The sequence below is a fragment of the Gavialis gangeticus genome, unplaced genomic scaffold, assembly GCF_001723915.1.
Source record: "Gavialis gangeticus isolate Ggan-Ray unplaced genomic scaffold, GavGan_comp1, whole genome shotgun sequence".
Lineage (NCBI taxonomy): Eukaryota > Metazoa > Chordata > Crocodylia > Gavialidae > Gavialis > Gavialis gangeticus.
The window spans coordinates 260,403,455-260,424,242 of record NW_017729032.1 but is presented as its reverse complement, the minus strand read 5'-3'; the positions used below and the strand labels follow the sequence as shown (position 1 = coordinate 260,424,242).

The 20,788-nt window shown below is 39.3% G+C and overlaps 1 protein-coding gene across 1 annotated transcript in view; it reads left to right on the top strand.

Annotated features, from left to right (window-relative positions):
* Nucleotides 1-20,788, top strand: part of ALCAM (activated leukocyte cell adhesion molecule) — a 122,572-nt gene that overhangs the window by 80,337 nt on the left and 21,447 nt on the right. Inside the window, exons 7-14 of the mRNA XM_019525792.1 lie at nt 2,304-2,431; nt 4,097-4,226; nt 10,092-10,204; nt 11,610-11,745; nt 11,830-11,963; nt 14,342-14,474; nt 15,644-15,682; nt 18,420-18,537. Coding sequence (XP_019381337.1) covers nt 2,304-2,431; nt 4,097-4,226; nt 10,092-10,204; nt 11,610-11,745; nt 11,830-11,963; nt 14,342-14,474; nt 15,644-15,682; nt 18,420-18,537 — 931 coding nt within the window. The remainder of the gene's footprint in view (nt 1-2,303; nt 2,432-4,096; nt 4,227-10,091; nt 10,205-11,609; nt 11,746-11,829; nt 11,964-14,341; nt 14,475-15,643; nt 15,683-18,419; nt 18,538-20,788) is intronic.

Below are 20,788 nucleotides of genomic sequence, written 5' to 3'. Positions count from 1 at the left end.
TTACATTTCTAAGAGCAGCTAATCATAAAATAAAACACCAGCTGCTCAGTTTAAAATACAAAATGAATCCTATTCACAGCTTTAACAACTTTCTGTTATTTCATAATAAAAAATGTTTTCTTCTCCTATAAAAGTGTCCCTGTTGTTTTAAGTGGGAACCCACAATCTTGCAAGGCCCTGACCTAACAGAGAAGTCTTATGCTATACTCTGAATAATTCTTAAGATGCAAGATATGTCTAACATTGCAGTCTACAGCATATCCAAATGACCCGGGGGATAAATTGTCCTGTGCAGAGCTCTGTACTGCTGCAGCTGGACTGCTTATGGTACTTGAGATAGCTTTGGGTATTGCTGTGCTACTTTGCAGTCTTTGTTGTAGACATACCATCAGGCTCCAGGGTACAGCTGTTGAGAGAGAGCTCCAGAAAAGAAGAGTAATTTAAAATAAAGAACAGAGCAGAGGTAGATGTGTAATAACTTAGATAACTGGGCTCTAGATAATGTACACAAACTCAATTGTACTTAGAAGTTAGGAATCCCAGAAAAGGCAGGCATACTGAGCGTATGCTGATACAGCAGGGTCAGAATGTCCTGAAATCTTACAGTGGACGGACCACTTCAGGCATCCAGGGTTGGCAGGGCAGTTCACATTTCTTGCTGGTTCAGTCATTGATGCCTGTACTGATAGGACCAGAAAGGATGTCATGTGAATGTTGGTGGTGGTCTTGTGATGGAATTATGGATACGTGGGGCCCAGGTGAATTGAGCTTGCTGTTAAGTACTGTCCACCTCCAGCCTTTTGATTCTTCAAAACATAAGTGGAGGTCTTAAAGGTATGCACACAAGGTAAAAGTTGAAGAGCAGGGGGAATTCTGGCTTCATGAAGGGAGGTGCTGTATGGTCACTTAGTTGTTCTTGCTTTGTGGTAGGAATAGGGCAAAGGACAGCAGGATATGTAACTAAGGTGTTTACGTATGACCTAAAATATTTCAGAAATTGATTTAATGCAATGAGTGTAATCTCAGTGTTGAAGTTAGAGTTTAGGAAGAGCCTTGCATCTTGTGCAAACACTGCTAGGTGAACTTGTATCAGTTACTTCTATGCAAAGTAAGGCTGCTTTTCCCAAAGGAGGTGCTCCCCTCTCACTAATTTGATTTATCTATTCAGCAGTTTCTTTCTGAAGCCTCAGACTGTTCTTCAGTCTAGCCTTATTTTTTTTTTGTCTGTTTAACAAGTCAGAGCAAGAACAGGCACATACAGGGCTGACAACTTGGCTTTCATTTAGCATTGTGGGGCACATCTAGTGCCATACCAATCTGTGTACCTTGCTCACATTTTTTTAATGATATTTATTTATTTATTTACACACACACACTTGTAGCAAACTGAGTCCTACAAAGTTATGCCAGATTTTTTGTCAATTTAGAAAATAAGCAAAAAACCCTTGTTGTTGAACATGGACCCTGTACATGTTCTCAGCTCTGCTTCATCCCAGACATTATAGGAGTCATCATTACTAGGACATCATTTATGGATTTAAGTAACAGGAGTAGTTATTTAGCCTTTATTTTATTACATAAATCTGGTTTGCTGTATCCAGGGTTTTGAAAACTATATTTAGCACTCTGCCTGGGAGGAGCTGGGAGGAGTAATAAGTGTTAAAGGATACTCTTCATTTTAGCTTTGCTTTAAAAAAAATTGCCAAAGAAAGATATAAGTTATCGTTCAACCTCATTGAACATGACAGAAGTTTGCTATATTTACAGTTATGTTGACTGTGTTAAGGGTCTTATTGAGTCCACCAAATCCATCTTTCTGAAAGCTACACTGCTGATCAGCATACAGAATAGCCTTGTGAGTTGCTTAGCTCAGATTTCTCTTTAACATTAGTGAAAGGGGCTTCCAGGATTAGCTATTTTTGTGGCTGCTGCAGTTCCTCTAAACAGCAAGCATCATGTAATGCAGTTAAAGTCTCATGTAATGAAATCATACAGTGAAATTGTTCCTACTGGTCTTTTTTACATGAAATAATTATGGTCATTCCTACTTCAGTTATAGGCATTTTGCTAAGGAAAAATTGATTTTTATATAACTGAGTTTCTTTGTAGTTTGTTCTAACAGGATTAGTACTCCATATAGGAAGTACCTATTAACTTCAATCCTTCTATAAAAAGAACCATTTATGCAATTACCCTCACCTGCTTCGTGAGAAAATTGTGTATACTTTGGACATTTACATTGTGTGCACAGAGTTACCTTGTGCTTTGCAAAAGCTATTAACTTGGGTCCATTATTTTTACAGATCCTACAGAGAAGGTGACAATTCAAGTGCTGTCACAAAGCAGTACCATTAAAGAAGGTGATAACATCACTCTCAAATGCTCAGGAAATGGTAACCCCCCTCCTCAGGAGTTCTTGTTTTACATTCCAGTAAGTATTACCTTACTGCTAGTGCTTAGCTACAATATTCAGCGTCATTTCTTCCTATTGACACTACTGCATGTCTGAAACAAATTTTCATATGCTCGAATAGCAAATGAAGTAATATAATGCTATTAGCAAGCTGAAAAGATAACCTTGCCAAGTTACAGCAGTCTCCAGGAGGATAGGTGCTTCAAGCCTTTGGAGAATTGCATCAAAACTTGGTGAAGGCTTTTAAGGTGGTGATTTTTATACCAAATGGTGCAGTGATTTAAACACCACAGTAAATAATGACCAGAGGAAACAGTATAAACAGAGAAAACAATTTAACTTGCTCAAATAAGAGCACCAAGTAATCTCAACAGGCAAATTAAATCAACAGAGCAATTATGGGAACAAAATCCCACCCAAGATTTAGATCTGACTTTGGAAAGTATATTGAGAAAACTCCTCTCATAGCAGCCTTCAGAAGAGCAGCAGAACTCAGGAGTGAAACTTAAGATATATAATTATTAGACAAATCTCTCTGGGAAACCAAATTTTCTGAGAACAGTTGGAAAAGAATTAAGCAAAAAGAGACTCAGTTAATTTGAAGTTATTTTAACCTTATCCTGTGAGGTTGACCAGTTTAAGTACTATATACCTACCGTTTCAAACACAGAGTCTTTTGTTGCTGTTCCTCTGTTGCTGTATAAAACTCCATTGCAAACAAGAGCTGACTGGCAATACAGGCAGAGCAGTGGAACGTAGTGCTATTAGATGCACAAAGTACAAACTGGATACAAATCAATGTCCGAGCTATCTTGATGGAAGAGATCTTTGGACAACCGTAGTTCTACCTTTTGGCTGCTACCTTTCTTCCTTGTATTGCTTTTGGCTGCCCTACTTTTTGCATGTGTGTTCTCCCATTAAACCAGCTGCTAGACTTTTGGAGCAGGAGATAGTGGCCTTCTTTCATGTTATTCCCTGTCCAGGGTATCACATAAGGACTTCTCTCTTCTGGTACTCTGCATTGCTGAAGAATGGTGATGGGGCAGATGGGGTCTGAGGTGACTTGTCTCAGCGCTTACAGTTAAGCTGTCACAGCAGACTTGAGGCCCTTGGCTAACCTCCAATTCCTCTATTTTAATGCTATTTCATATAGTAGTGCACAAGTGCCTCTGTGTTCTGTGATGAGTGTAGAAAACCTAAGGACCTTACTTGGCATGGACTACAGTAACTTCAGAGTCCTCCTCCCACCAAAGGGAAGCTAGAATTAGTTCAGTCTTTGCTGTTTTTGCTGTGATTCTAAACCTACTTAATGCCACATGCTTCAGTAGAGACCGACTTAAATTTGTAATAGCAACATACTGTTTCTCAGTCTTGGTCTGACTTACCTGCTAAGATGGTTTATATTTTATTTTCTGTTGAATCTTTTCTTCTCTAAGCATTTTGTAGTTGACACTTGAAACATGTAAAACATTTTAACTTATGGGTAACTACTGTGCCTGAAATCTGGCAACAACCATAAAACTTTGTTTTGCTGAAAGGTGCCTGCATTTCAGTGGATTTAAATGGATACAGACTGAAATTTCAGAATTCTTTACGAAGAAAGTCAGAGCATATAAAACTATTCAAAGCAAAGGTGACCATCTTATTTTTAGAAAAAACTTTTTTTTTTGCTTTCACCAACAGGGAGAAACAGAAGGCATAAGGAGCTCAGATACTTACATAATGACAGACGTGAGGCGAAATGCAACAGGAGAATACAAGTGCTCTCTGACTGACAAAGACCTGATGGGTTCAACCACCATCACTGTGCACTGTAAGTTACTGGATATTTTAGTTCTATATAAGATCTAAAAAAATTTAAAAATGGGGTTTAAGCCACCCCTGACTTACAAATGTGATGAAGTCCTATTAGCTACAGGAGAACTGAGCACTGAACTAATTAGATACAGAGTACTTTGTAGAAACGAGTAAGAGTCTTACTTGTGTTAATGCATTTTTCTAGTGTATTTTCATTAGCTTTTAACATACTATCTTTTTCTTGTAGAATTAAAATAGATTTATATTTGTGTAGATTTTGTTTATGCAACAAATGAAGTAATAAAATAAAATAAAGCCGCAACAATACATTTTATTTTATGTTACAATCAGTGGTGAATTAGGCATATTACTACAAAGCAAATTATTATGTTAAGACATTGCCTTGGAATCTTTTGAAAACTATGGAGGAAGTGAGCAGCCCATTATTTTGTCATTCAAAGCCATTCTTTAAAGGAATATATGAATTACTGTAGTAGCTCCTACCAGTTCAACATCCTATTTCGGGGAAAAAAGGCAGTACCAAATACTTTAGAAGGAATGTGCAAGGAGTCTTGTGATGGACTGTTATACACTAACTTCGTTCATAGTGGAAGCTGTTTCTCCCTTGTGCTTATTCCTTGAAACAAATGAGTTATACAGCCCTGGCAGACTTCTGTGTTTGAGTTCCCCAGGCTGTGTCCAGTTGTTCTTAAGCTTCCTTTGGTGTGAGTAAGCCAGCTTGCTTCTCTGGCACTCTGTTCCTGTGTGAAAACATGACCCCTCTGCTCTTTCACTTGACTCAGGTTCCTCTGCCTCTTCAAATTCCTCAGGCTCTGTATTTTACAAACTACAATTAATGTCTGACCTCTTTGCTTTCCACTCTCCAAACCTCAGCCCTCTACCAAGAAATTGGAAAAAAAAAACTGATTCCATCTAGAACAGGGCTATTTCAAAGTCCTAATGTCCTCTCTGTCAAATGAGTCCTGAAGATTTAACAGGCCTCTGCTTGCATGAGGTCTGAGAGAAACAACATGACCCTGGCAGCAAATGGTGGACTTCAAGGCACTGCATCATTCTATGATGCCGGAGTCTCTTGGGTTGTATGCAGAAGGATTCCCCAAGTTGTTATAGAAATCCACAGTTACATGAATGAATATAAATTCTCCCGCTCATATTTAACTAAACTTTTGAGCTCAGAATCGTATGACAATGAGTTCAAAGCAGAACATCTTGTAACACTTCTCTGTGTTAAATGTGCTGCTTTTCACTTTCACCAACTATCCACTTGATTTTATATTACAAAGAGGGATAAATACGAATAGCCGATTACATTCTTCAGACCATCTGCCATTTTGTATACCTCTACCATATATGCTTTTATTTGTTTTTCTCTCTGACTTAAATCTGTTCAATCTTCTTTCTGGCTGAAGTTTCCACTTGATTTTTGTTTTTACCTTCTCTTTCTGCTGGTGCTGAACAATGACATTCCCTTTGATTTGGGAAGGAGTGACCATCATTCAGTACAGTATGTCTCAGCCTAGGGTATTTGAGGAGTATAGTCATACCTTTAATGCAGGAAAAAATTTAATAAGAGATGTGGATTTGAAAGCGTCTCAGCTGTTCACTTTTAACTGTTGTTTCATGTGTAGTGCTAAAGAAGTCTGATGGATTGGAGAGACTCAGTTATTGTGATTCAGTTATTGTGACAACAGAACTGATAGTCTCAGTATGTTTGAAATGAAAAATTAGGAACAGAATTTTAGTTCAGTTTACCTGTTACTTAGGTCTCACTTGCATCATTCTTAGGATCACAGCTTTAAACATGGGAGCAAACCTTATGGGTCTGAGTTGCAACACACCATTTTATAGATGGTGATTTATAGAAAGGTTGGAAATGGGCCTTTTTTTGTGGCCATAGGGAAGAGGAGTTGGAACAATGGTCTCATGCTGCAGCACAGGGAATTTAGGTTGGGGATTAGGAGGAACTTTCTGACTAAGGATGATCAGGCATTGGACAGACTATCTAGAGAAGCTGTGGAATCTCCATCCTTGGAAGTTTTCAAGAGCAGGTTAGACAGACATTTGGCTGGGATGGTTTAGTTGGGGGAACGCTGCTGCCTTAAGCAGGGAGCTGGACTAGATGACCTTGTGAGAACCCTTCCAGTCCTACTGTCCTATGATCTTATCTAGAGAGTGCATTTTTCTCAGCAGAAGTTCAGCTATTTAGGTCATTCAGAACTCTTGCATATATAAGCATTAGGTCCTAGTCACGTTTTGCTCTTAATCTGTTTGTTCCAGGATCTACTCTCTCTACCTCAATCCCCAATGTGTCTTTATAAGTTAGGAATATAGGGCTGGGAAAGCCTGTCTGTGAAGCTTTTCATTTTAGTGAAACAAATGAGAGATTTATTTGATTCGTCTCTGGTTTTGTTTTCACGATAATATTATTGTATCCATCAAACTTAGCATAGTCACTGTACGGGAAGTTAACATATTGCTAAGAAATGAAAATAGGGAGGAGAAGAGGAGGCTTCTTCTCCCCACTGCCCTTTCCCTGTAAAGAAACTGAATTAAATTGCGACTAACCATGGTGCTTGCCTTCCCAAAGGAAAAGGAGGGTTTATGGCACTATGGTCCCTAGAAACTGGTCAGCAGAACTGACTTGGTACAGAGAGCACATGGCACACTTCATAACTGGTTCTTTGGAGGTCGAAGAGGCATTGTTCCCACTTGGAAAGCATCTCCCTAAACTCTTGCTCTCGAGTTATGTGCTTCTTCACAATCCACTTTGCATGCAGAGGTTCCTTTCCCCTTCTGCTCAGGACTGCACATTACAGGGAAATGGAACTTTAAAAGTCAGAAGGCTCTGCTAGCTGAATTTGTCCCAGCAAACTAACTAACTTAGGAAATCAACCAAGGCAAAGTCTGTGATTAATGAAAATCTAAGGGAAATTATCGCATAGATGATACAGGAAACCTACCTTCCATTCCCAGTAGTGTTCCTGTCTGACCTGAATATATTCAAAATACCAAGCTGCCTGATTACAGCACAGTTGCATCCAATCTGTCACCTCTTTCTGGATTAGAAAACCTATATCTGCAATACCATGCAAAAAACACTCTTCACGACTTCTCACATTATTCATATTGCTGTCACATTTTCACTCACTACAAAGTAATGTGTCAGATGTAATCCCCATACTGATCTGTATGGAAAGCCAGCTCTGAAGTTAATTGAAGACTTCCAATTAGACTAAGTTAAAAATTGGCATATACTAAACATGGCACCTACTGAGGAGATTATGCATAATGGCAAATGTAATGAAGGAAGTTTTCAGAGGCTAAGTAAATGACTAGCCAAGTAGTCCCAAATTATTTTTTCCTCTTACAAGTAGGAAGAAAAGCAGGTTTTAAGGGATTCTGTATTCAAACTTTTTCAATACTTTTCTACTAACAGAGAGAAGTGTATGGGAACTTTGTTTCATGTACCACAAAGCTACATGATTCTATCATGTATATGAAGACAGACTGTGTTGTCTGATAGGACTTGCCACTAGAAATCTTTCTGCTGAATGGAAGTTTAATTTCATACTTGCTTCAGGAGTCATTCTACAAAAAATCCTCAGATGCACCATTCGGAAACAAGTTTCATTCACTGTAACTCTTTTCATAAGTTGGTGTGAATGACAGCACTGTGTGAGAAGGGGAGGGAGCTGCATTTCCAACACCAAAAAGGGAGGGGACCCTGGAGGAGGTCTGGATTGTAAGATTGCTCTGGGCAGAGTGTCAGTCTTGCCTAACATGAAGGCCACGAACTTAAGAAGCTCTTGCGTCTTCTGATGCCTATGACAGGATTCCCTCCTGGATGATCTTCTATGATCTCTTAAGTCTGAGGTGTTATCCTGCTTCAAAGAAATAACGGTTTGAGTAGAAGTCAAAGGAAAATCACCCTGAGAGAAAATTCTTAGCCTTTCTCCCACTTTATTACATACTTGGAGAACATCAGAGAAAAAAGGAAACAAGTACAACCAGCTAGCTGTCTCCCACTCAGATTTAAAAAAAGAAAAAAAAAGAAATAATACTTCCTTGGCTGACTCATCTCGCTTTTGTGGGACTCATCTTGCTTTCAAAATCCCTTACTGAATTTTGCTGTTTTGGGTTTGGAGGACATGCTTTTTTGAAGAGGGGAACACACTTATCAGGCAACTCTCTTCCATTGGTAAAGATAGATTTCTGCTCACCACTGATAGGAGAAATAAGGCCCAGAGATACTGACAAAGGTTAGTAGTATTTGTTCTCTTGTAAGATGGGCCCTGTCCTTCCTTTGATGCTGTGCTGCCTTTTACCAAAATACTGTTCCTTGTGAAACAGGCAGTCAAGTTGGGTTCATACTTTGGGATTGAGGGAATTGGCCATAATTGCTTGCCAGGGGACAAATGAGTCATGATTGGTGGGCTTAAACAATTCTAAGCCCTTTAGTACTAGAAAATAAAGGCTAAAGAATTCCTGTCTACTTTGTCACCTGTGTTATCTCAGGTATTTTTAAGATGACTGCTGTTGTAATATCAATGCACTGAGGATTTGCAATTGGGAAGGAAAACAACAGGCAGGTGACAAAGGAGCATCTTCTATATTTACTAAGATTTCTTGGTGATCCGTAATGTTGGGAAGATAATGAAATATGACAAGTAGATTGAAATTCAGTTTGCCTGAAGGTGGCAGTAGCACTTGAAAGTCTTTAATATAGAAGAAAGCAAATGTTTATGAGAAATTGAGGTTATGTAAAGGTTTGGGCAAAAATCTCCCCTTGTTAATCACCTCCCTCACAAATAGCACAGTGGTAATATAGGGGTATGACCTGAGCAAAACCTATATTTAAAAACCTGTATTTTAAATATTACTTTCCCTGTACCATTTCCTTCCAGGGTTTTCTCTCTTTTCTTGGAAATGATGGTAATAGGAGGAGGTTCCTTCCAGCTGCTGGTTATACTAGTGGGATATTTTAATAGCGCCACTGGAAAAATTGTAATTAAATAATAGTGCATTCATCCCTGACATCTGTTTCAACCACCTGTCATTTCCCCACACACATTTAAGGTGACTAGGTATCTTAGTGATCTCTAAGATTACATATGGAAGGTGACAGGGGATGGGAATGAAAGAAGAAGTTTAATTGGACAGCACTGTCATTCTCTTGATACACAACTGAATGTGCAAAAAGCACAAAATAGCAGCTTGGGGTCTGGAATTTGGAATAGTTCATATTTTTGGGTGTATAATACAGTAAGAAAGAAGAAAAGGAAATGATACAAAGGACACCTGCACAAAGGTAGGTGAATAAGGAATGCTTTTTAAATTAGGAAGAACTTGGGGAATGGGGATGGAACAGAGTGCCCTTCTGACTCTACCCTGACTAATCTTTCAGTCCACAAGCTTTCTTCTAAATGGGAGGTGGAAATCCTCTGAGATAAGACCATCTACCAAGTTCTGGTCTCCTTCTGCCCTCCAGAACTTATATCTATAATCAGGTGCTGAAACCTCTCTAGCTACCTGGTTTTCTATACCTGCACTAACTTCTTCCGGCATCTCAACCTGGTAAAACACCTTTTTGTCAGATGATCTATTGGTATGTCATCTTTTCACTTTTTTTTGTTAGCTTATATTGTACTGGACAAGTCAGGGTTTTTTTGTATAGTCTTTAAAATAGTTTTTCTGTTTTGTCTCTCAACTAATGTAGATTCTTTTTTAAGAAAATAAATTCTAAGTTTCAAAAGTACCATTAGTCTAGTTTTCTTTGTCTTTTTTTTCTTCCCTGAAAACACTCTAATGGGGACAACCTTCAGAGATGTGTCTTTTGATAATGATCTTTTTTTTATCACAGATTTGGATCTGCAGCTTATTCCTAGTGGAGAAGTTACTAAGCAAGTAGGAGAGGCTCTGCCAGTATCATGTACTATTTCTTCCAGTAGAAATGCAACAGTGCTTTGGATAAAGGTTAGTAATAACAATTCTTGCTGAGACCTGGCTCATTTCATTAACTTATTATTTTTTCAGACTCCTTTTGCGTTTTAGAAAGAAAAGCCAACAGTTTTCATTTTACTTTTTTAAAATTAATTTGTTTCAAGCATTGCTAAAATAAAAGGTGGCAAATAGTATAAAGCTAGAGCCGTCACACTGTATTCAGTCTTTTAGATACTGTTGCAAGACTAGTGATTTTTTTTGCATGCCCTGCCTTGATACCTTTGAACAATTTGCCTTAATGTATGCCAGGCTTCTTAAAATCGGGTTTCTTTAAGAATCTGCTCAGGTTGGGCATCACTCGTTTAGGCATCCATTTGAATCACTTCTGGAAATTTAAAGATCTTCATGTTTTTTGTTGTGTACCATTAAAGTGCTAAAAAGACAGTGTGTTGGGCTATTGGGGCATGGTGATTAAGTGTCTGATTGGTATTGGATCATTTATTCTTGATCAGGGTGCTGCAGCACCCTGGGGTGGTGCCAGATCATTTATAAAGGGTGCTGCACAGAGGTAAGTGACGTATGAAGAGAGAAGCAGGAAAGCACTGACTCAGGCTTGTCCGTGCGTGGCCAATCCCCCACCCCCATTGCACAGCCTCTCTTCATAGAGGTATAAACAAGAGTTTTTGAAATTGGCTGCTACTCAGTTTAGAGAAATTATGGAGAGGTGCCTATGGAGGAGTGCCTTGAGTCTGAAGAGGTTGAGAACCACTGGTATAGGTAAATGTAATAACACTTCTGTTGCCTCCATAGTGTGTGAAATCCCAGAAGTATAAGACTTCCAGGTTGGAGGGAGGGCCAGTATTGGGATCAGTGAGAACAGAAAAACAAATGGAAAAATAGATTTTTTTTTCTCGACTTGTTACAGCTGTTACTGATAACAGTGTGCATCTCAGTAGCTCCACAGTAAAGCATCACAATTTACATACACACCAGTATTAGGATGCAGCATACTAATGAACTCTGCCATAGGACAGTACTGTCCTACGGTAGAGTTCTTTACTGCACTAGAATGTACATGTGGACGGCAACCAGGGGGTTTGCTCCACTCTGGCTCAAACTGCTGCTGTTTTGAGTGCACTTGTAGATGCTGCACCCAGGAACAGTTGACTCCAGCACAAACTGCTCTGGAGTTTACCTTAATTTCACATTTAGGTGCACCCACACTGTCCAACAAAGGCAGGAATTTAATTTATTGCTAGGGGACAATTCATCTGGAGGCCCTAACCTAGCAAAACATGCATAATTAAAGTGAAAAACTACTACTTATTTTGTCACTCACAAGATAAGTAGATTTTCTGTGTTAAGCATACACTCTTGTATCTTATTGGATAGGGGCCTAATTTGGAATTCATGTGGACTAACCTCTTTCTTTTCTTAGGACAATACCAGAATGCAGACAACTCCATCATTTTCAAGTCTACAGTATGAAGATGCTGGCAACTACATCTGTGAAACTACATTACAAGAGGTTGAAGGGTTAAAGAAAAGAAAAACACTCAATCTTACTGTAGAAGGTAATGGAGTGAGTGGTTATGATCATGGATTGTTCTCTTCAGAATTATGTTATTGGTATAGTTAATACAATATTGTTCTTTTAGGAAAACCTCAAGTCAAAATAACAAAGAGAACTTATGTAAATAAAGCGTCTAAAACCATCATCTGCCATGTGGAGGGTTTCCCCAAACCTGCAGTACAATGGACAATTGCCAGTACTGGAGCTGTGATAAATCAAGCAAGTATCTTTCTTATTGACTAAGGCATACAGAGATGCACAAGCAATGTGATTTGAAGTCTAGAAAGCATGCAGATTGATATCAAAGCAGCCCAATTTAATTAGTTTATACACAAGACAGTTAAGAGGTGAAACAGCTAAACACCTAAAAGGGTACAAAATTCATAGTAGGAGAAGACTCCTGACTTAACAAACAAAGAAAGATCCAATGGCTGGAAGCAGAAGTTAGGCAACTTCAGACTAAGAACTATATGTAAATTTTAAGTGAAGGAATGTATTGGGTCTTAAGAACTACAAATTCCCATTTTGCTGTATTTCTTAAAACCTTTGGTGTCTTGCTAAACATGTGACAAGAGTGCTCAGCCTAGGAAAAACAGTCCGCAAATTAACTGGAGAAAAGATTCGTTGAAACTAAGACAGGCTTAAGCATAGTGCTACCAATGAGCCTGTAGTTGAATACTGGACAAAATGAATTGTATACATACGCAAAAACCACAGAGGGCAGAAGTAATGTCCTCTGTGTGGCATTTTTCAGACTGCACCCTCCAGTAGACTTTGTTAATCTGTTCTGGCCAAATACTATGTTCTGTTCTATCCTTGGAGCCTTACTGAAATTAAAGAGCCTGTGCTGGCTATATTCATGGACAGAGCTCGCAACTTTCAAGATAGAAAGCTCCAGGACATGGTCCCTAAATTACTGATAACAATTCTGGGCACAGCATTAACTGAAAGATGATAATAAATAGTAGTAAATTCAGGTGAGGGCTATATAAACATTTTAATTGGATCTGTGATTTTTGTAATAAAACCAAAACAGTAGTATAATTTGAACACATGAAGCTTAACGGGAGACATAACCTTAGACAAGATAAGAATATGAAAATTGTAAACACTGAAGAAAGGCAATGGGTGTGTTTACGCAAGACACTTAATGCGCATTAGCCTAATAACATTGCGTAGTAGCATCTCATGGCAAAAACTGTACTAATAGCCTACTGCATAGTCTTAATAGGCTAATGCGCAGTAAGCATCATTAAATAACCATGCACTAGTGCTACTGTGCAGTAACTCTAGGTACTGCACATTTAGTTAGTACTTTATTAAGGAAGTGCTAAACTAAATGTACAGTATCTAAGGTGCATGAATAAACGTGTAGATGTGCCCAGTATGGCTGAAGGAGGTTTAATGGGAAATAACAGAAAAAGACAATAAAAAAATTACAGTTGAATGAGATGTGGAGCTTTCTAATAGTGAGGTATTTGACTATAGAATAACCTCACAAGTGAAACAGTCTGCCCTACTTTAAGACAGCATTTCTCAAACTGTCATATGTGGCAGACTTCAGAGCATATGCAAGTAGAAGGGATAGGAGAAGCAAAGAAAGGGGGAAGAGATCATTTAAAGGGAGGAACAGGAAAAAAAACCCTCTTCATATTATATTTCAGATTGCTAGAGAAGTTAGTGGGGTCATAGTGACACAATATTTATCCAAAATGTAGAAGCATACAGGTACAGCAAGCAGCACAATAAGTTTATAAGGGGTGCATGACCCAAAATAAATTTGAAAAGCACTGCTTTATGATGTTTAAAACAAGTCTGGACAAACACAGATATACTGAGGGAACTACTTTTTAAAAATGTGTACTGAAACAACAAAACTGAATTGCCCAATGCAAAAATCTGTTATCACTAGGTAAGGCCTTATTTAGTGTATAGTGGGTGCACCTACATGTACCGTTAAGGAGTCAGCTGCTCCCAGATGCAGAATCTTCATATGCATCTCAGACTGCAGCAGTTTGTACCAGGGCGGAGCAGCCTCAGCTCCAGACAGTGGCAGAGGGGCTTGTAGAAACTGGGGGTCTGGACCCCAGCTGGCTGGGTGTGACAGGGTGCAATTAACACACCCGATAAGTGTGTACACATGCATTTAGGCATGGTTATTTTTGTTGCCTTAAAATAGTACCCAACACAGTACTATCTTACAGTGGTGAAAATTAGTTTGCTGCAGTCTAATAGTGTCACACACGTAGACTATGACACTTTGCTCTGTAGCAAATTAGTCTACTGTGCAGATAAGCATATATGTAGATGTTCCCAGTGTGTCTCATTTTTGGATGGAGCATAGTGTTTTTCATGTTTAATATTCGTATAAGCAGCTAATAAAATCTTAGCCTATTTGAATTACAAATATACTACTGGACAGTTTTTCTTTGTTATTTGAAATAGTTCATTTCTCCAAACTATAAATAGAATATCTTAAAAATATTTACTGCCAGAGTATTTGTTATGAATAATTTCAGTCCTGGCCCATGATAGATGTACTTTTTATTGTCATATGGAATCATTTTTTTAATTAATTTTCCTTCTTCCCTTTCCAGACAAAGGAAACGAAATATGTTAATGGAAAATTTTCCAGTAGAATTGAAATTGCTCCTGAAGAGAACGTTACATTAACTTGCATTGCAGAAAACCAGTTAGAAAGAACTGTGAGCTCTATGAATGTGTCTGCTAGTAAGTACTATCAAGATCCTGTTTACTTGAAGCTTTAAATACCATTCTTTAAATTAAATATCCACTATCTAGTACAAGATGTAGATTGTGTAGTAGTAGTGTTAGTGAGAGACTTTATTTTTAGTGCAGAAGACATACCAGTTTTAAATCCAACCTAGGAGGCAGTGAATTGAATGAGTTACTAACAGATGGGGGTTCAGTTTCTAGAGGATGTGAAGTGACTTAAGTCTTAGTACAGTTCAGTGGGGCAGTGTCTGTATTAAAAAAAAAAAAAAAAAAAAGCCCACAGTGGCTCTAATGGTCACAAACTCCTCTAAGACCGTTTTAGGCTGGACATAAGAAAAAACTTCTTTACTGTCCGAGTCCCCAAGGCCCGGAATAGACCGCCTCCGCTCTGGACTCTTAAGAAAGATTTGGACACTTATCTTGTTGGGTTCCTTTGAACCTAGCTGACTTCCTGCCCCTGGGGCAGGGGGCTGGACTTGATGATCTTCCAAGGTTGCTTCCAGCCCTAATGTCTATGAAACTCGCTCCATTGTTGAATGTCTTAGCAGAAAGGCCAAGGAATCTAATGAAAATATACAGTAACTTCCCCTCATACGCTTATAGATGAATACTCTCTAGAATCATGGATTCAGGAGATTTTTGCTGCTGTATTTCAAAATATATTTGCTTAGTGGCTCGATGGTGTCATTCTTTGCTCTTGTACATACATTAAATGTAAAGTATTTTTTTATTTATTTATTTTTTAGATCTCATTACTAAAATGATATCTTTTCTTAGCTGCCAATTTCGTGGTATGCCATTAATGGCTGTGTGACTTAGTTTCAGAACAGAATCCACACATGGGTGCTAGCATCTAATCCAGTATTGTTTACAGTAATAAAAAGGCAGAGTGCCGATGTTTTTTGGTGGGGTAACAACGCTTAGTTAAAAGTATCTCTAATACTGAACTTCTTTCTGTCTTTCCAAACTCTTTTTAGTATGATGCCTGAAAGTAAGATTGATTATGTTGTGTTGCTAATGCTGTATTAAGTATGACCATTTCTGTCCTGACTGTAAAATAGACTGTTGTATTGAAAAAATATCACAGCACATTGAGGGCGAAGGTGACTTTTTAGTTCTCACTGGATTTTTGTTTTTCACTATATTACAATTTTTCATTTCAGTAAATTTTCCAGAAACCGATGAGGCAGAGGATAAAAGTGGTATGTATGTACAGCATTGCATATCCCACTTTAACTGTATCAGCTAAAGCTTTCTGAAACCATAGAAAATTAGGGTTAGAAGTAGTCCAACCCATTACTCCAAAACAAGACCATCCCCAACTATATCATCCCAGCCAAGACTTTATCTAGCCAGCTCATAAAAACCTCCAAGAATGGAGACTCTACAACCTCTCTGGGTAACCTGTTCCAGTGCTTTACTCTCCTCTGTGTGATAGTTTTTTCTAATCTCTAACCTCAACTTCTCTTGCTGCAACTTGACTGTTGCTCCTTGTTCTGTCATCTGCCACCACTGAAAACAGTCTACCTCTCTTTCTCTTCTCTCATGTTCCCTGCCCCTGAACCATTATTGTTGCCCTCTGCTCAACTTGTTCCAACTTGTCCACACCCTGTCTGTAGCGAGAGGCCCAAAACTGGACATAGTACTCCCAGAAGTGGTCTCATCAATGCTGAATAGAGGGGAATAATCACTTCCCTCCATCTTCTGGTAACATCCCTACTAATGCAGCCCAGTATGTCCTTAGCCTTCTTTGCAACCAGGGTCCACTGTTGGCTCATGTTCACTGTAACCCCCAGGTCCTTTTCTTCAGAATTGCTGTGTTGCCAAGTCACTCCCCAGCCTGTACCAGTGCATGGGATTGTTCCATCCTAAGCAAAGAACTTTGCATTTCTTCCTGAACTTCATGAGATTTCTTTCAGTCCAATCCTCCAATTTGTTGAGGTTTCTGAATACTAGTCCTACCCTCCAGCATATCTACTACTCCCCCAAACTTGGTGTCATCTGGAAACTTGCCAAGGGTTCATTCCATCCTAACTTCCAGGTTGTTGATCTTGAACAAAAATGACCCCAGGGCACTCTACTTGAGACTAGCTGCCAACTAGATATCGAGCCATTGACTACTACCCTCCGAGTCCAATGATCCAGCCAGTTTTCTATCCACCAGACAGTCTGTTCATCCAACCCATACCTCTTTATCAAGTCTTCTGATATGGTGTCCCACAGCATTTTTGCAAGCAAGTTAAAGTCAAGGTATATCATGTTCACTGCTCTCCCTGCTTCTACAGTCAGTCATTTCATCATAGAAGGCAATCAGGTTGGTCAGGCATGAGTTACCCTTAGTGAATCTATGCTGTTCCTAATCACCTTCTCCTCCAAGTACTTAGAAACAAATTTATTGAGGACCTGATGCATGATTTTTCCAGGGCCCGAGGTAAGGCCAACTGGTCTTTAGTTCCCCAGGACCTCCTCCATCCTCTTCTTAAAGATGGGCACTATCTATTTGCCCTGTTCTAAACATCTGGGACTTCTCCTGATCACCTTTAGTTTTGCAGAGCTGCTGATAAAGATAATGGTCAGCAGCTCTGCAATCACATCTGCCAACTCTCTCAGTACCCTCAGGTGCATCATGTCCAGCCACATGGACTTGTACACATCCAACTTTTCTAAGTTAACCCAACATGTTCTTTCACCACTGTTGGCTGCTCACCTCCTCCTGCAAATGGTGCTGCCAGGTGCCATAGTCCAGGAGCTGACCTTGCTTGTGAAGACTGAGGTAGAAAAGGCATTGGGCATTTCACCCTTTTCTGCCATTATTTGTCACTAGGTTGCCTCTCCCATTCAGTAAGGGACCCACACTTCCCCTGATCTTCCTCTTGTTGCTAACATACTTGTAGAAACCCTTCTTGTTACCCTTTGCTTACCTTGCTAGCTGCAACTTCAGTTCTGCTTTGGCCATCCTGATTTCATTCCGGCATGCCCAAGCCCCATGCTCTTATACTCCTCTCTAGTCATTTGTCTAAGTTTCCACTTCTTGTAAGCATCCTTTTTGTGTTTTAACTCACTGAAGAGTTCCCTGCTAAGCAAACGCAGTCTTCTGCCATACTTGCTAGTCTTTCTGCACATCAGGATGGTTCATTCATGTGCCCTCAGTAGGGTTTCTTTAAAGTGCATACAGCTCTCCTGGACTCCTTTCCCCCTCAGACTGGCCTCTCTGAGTGAGTTGAAGTCTGGTTGTCTGAAGTCCAGGGTCCTTACTCTGCTTCTCTTTTCTTCCTTTCCTCAGGATCCCGAACTCAATCACGTCATGGTCACTGCCGCCCAAATTTTACATTCCCCACTAATTCTTCCCTGTTGTGAGCAGCAGAACAAGAAGAGCATGGCCCCTAGTTGGCTTCCCCAACATGTGCACCAGAAAGTTGTCCCCAGCTAGGGCCAGTGATACAGAAGTTTCTGCTAGCTGTTTGAGAGAGCCTCATCCACCTCCTCCTCCTGGTCTGGTGGTCTATAGCAGACACCCACCATGACTCCACCCTTGTTGCTCTCCCTTCTAACCCTAACTCAGAGATTTTCAGCATGCCTATTCTCCAGCTTTATACCAGAGCTCTACGTAATCATACAGCTCTTTTACATAGAGCACAACTTCTCCCCTGCCTGTAGCATAATTATTATTTTATAATAATTGTTAATGTAATTGAATAATTTCCACAACCCTTCGCAGCTGGACTTGAGTTAAAATAGCTGTGGCTATGAATATCTAAAAATTAGTCTGTTGGAACTTTGTCCTTTAACAGTATTAAAGCTTGCCTATTTACTTTTTCATGCATCTTACATAGTTTTGGCTGTTTGACTAGGTCTTGTTTGGGGTTATTTTTACACCTGACATTTACTGCCAGCTATGATTATAGAATGACTTCATGAGCTTTTCTTCTTTGTTTTTAGATGACAATACAGAAAAGGTTAATGACCAGGCAAAGCTAATAGTGGGAATCGTTGTTGGTGTCCTGCTAGTTGCTCTGATTGCTGGCATTGTCTACTGGATTTATATGAAGAAATCAAAGTAAGAATTTACAGTGGAAAAATACCATTTTTTTTTTTAATGTAAAGAAAATGTGCACTTAGCTATTTTTGTCTCTAAAGTATTCACAATATGCAGGAATAGACAAGCTACCACCATAGATAAATTGTATGTTGCATCTGAAATTAATAGACATCTTGATAGGGAAACAGCTACAGCACAGATTTCAGAGGGGACATCTTTCTTTAAGTCCTTTAGGGCCAGAATCTGTTTTCACTGAAGTCAGTGAAAGTTTGTTTGTTTTTTTTTTCCATTTCAGTTAAATGGGATTTGGCATTTAAACTGAGTTGAATTAGGGATTCCCAACCACTGGCCCAGGAATTCAGGGGACTCAATTAAATTTCTTAAAAAGCACTCTAAGATCTTCCATCACTATCTGCTTTAATTCACTTTTTTGTATTGCTTGAAAACAAAAGACTCACTGTCTAGAGCTGCATGTTTAGTCATCCCTGGAACAGTATAGGTTTTTCTTATTGGCCCTGCTCATTTTAAGTGGTTTTACTGGTACAGAAAGAGAACCTTAACCAAGATAGTGATGGGAAAGTGATTTCATCAGGTTCCCTAACTAGTTACAGTGTGGCAGTGATGTGGGGGTGGGAAGGAAAAAAACCAAACCCATGCTTTACCCAGAAGCAGCACGTTAGTTCAACCGGGCATCTGCAGCATCTGTATAGATTGGGCACTTCAGCAGGACTTTTTGGTGCTTTTATCTAATAGCTGATTCAATTGGCTATTAGATAAGTGACAGAAAGCCCCACTAAAGTGCCTGCTCTATACAGATGCTGCAGAGTGGGATCAAAGTAACATACTGCCTCTTCTGGGCGTGTGCTGGGCTCAGCACAGGAGCATGCTGACTTTAAAATGCCAGGGGGGGTTGGAGTTTTTTTTCATGCCTGCAAGTAGCCCGTGTGTCTAGTTCTAATCCAGTATTTATCTTCTGAGGTTGGGGTCAGTCAAGGTAAATCTGATGGCAGGGTAAGTCTATCCTGTCAGGGATTCAGTGGAGTTAACTGACTTACAAGGTCACATTCATAAAGTGTTCTGACAAGGGACATCATATGATTAGAGACAGTTCTATATGGAGATAGAGCATCACAGCTTGTCTGTTTTTCCCTATTTTTTCTTCTTCCCCCCCACATAACATCTAAAATATACATATTCTAGGATTAATTTCACTCCTCACCGAACAATTGCAGGCCTGTCTGTCTATCAGTAAAAAGCACTCTTCTGTGGCTAGCCACAGCTGAGCAGCTTGGGGAATTTCGTAAACAGGGCATCCCTACAAAAAAATCTAAGCAGTCAACATGTAGTATTAAAAGGGGAAAAGAGCATTAAAATTATTTGTTTGATCAAAAATATTTCCTTTTCTTCCCTTATAATGAGCCATTGTTTCATTTTGCTGAGTCCTCATATTCAAAGTTGGGGGAGAGTGTGATTTTTACTTTCTGGCAGGTTTTTGTACTTTATGGTATTTGGTTTTTAAAGTTTACTTCAAAGTTAAGTAACAGACTATTCTAAAATGAGCAAGAAAAATGGAAAATTAAGTCTGTGGTGGGACAAGCTCATTGGGAGCAATGCAAAAGCATCATAGGATCATAAAACTTTAGGGTTGGAAGGAACATTGTAGGTTATCTAGTCCAACCCCCTGCTCAAAGCATGACCAACCCCCAACTATATTATCCCAGTTAAGGCTTTGTCTAGCTGGGTCTTCAAAACCTTCAAGGATGGATATTCCACAACCTCCTGGGTAACCTGCTCCAGTGCTGTACTACCCTTCTTGAGAGAGTTTTTTCCTAATATATAACCTGAACTTCCCTTGCTGCAACTTGAGGTAGTCTCTATTTAGTATATTTCTTTAGAAATCAGTGACAACATATCAGTGATTGAAATATATAACATGTTCCCTTTCCTGTTTTCTGGATGCAAAGAGTCAGCAGAAGAAAGCAGTATTTATTATAAAGCAAGATTTCAGTGCAAATACACCACAGATCCTATGCAGCTATGTCACAAACCACTCAGAATCCTTACTGACCCCAAGTGCATCCAGTCATAACCTTGCATCTCCACAGAGGCCACTCTTGAACACTTGGGTACTTTTTGAATGCACTCTGACAGTTACTCACCTAAATCTATGTCCCCAAAAGGACATCCCTGCAAAGCCTGAGAAGTCAGCAGCCCAGCATTTCCCAAGCTTCTTGAGGCAAGAAAAAGAAAATTACTTTTTTGTTTTGTT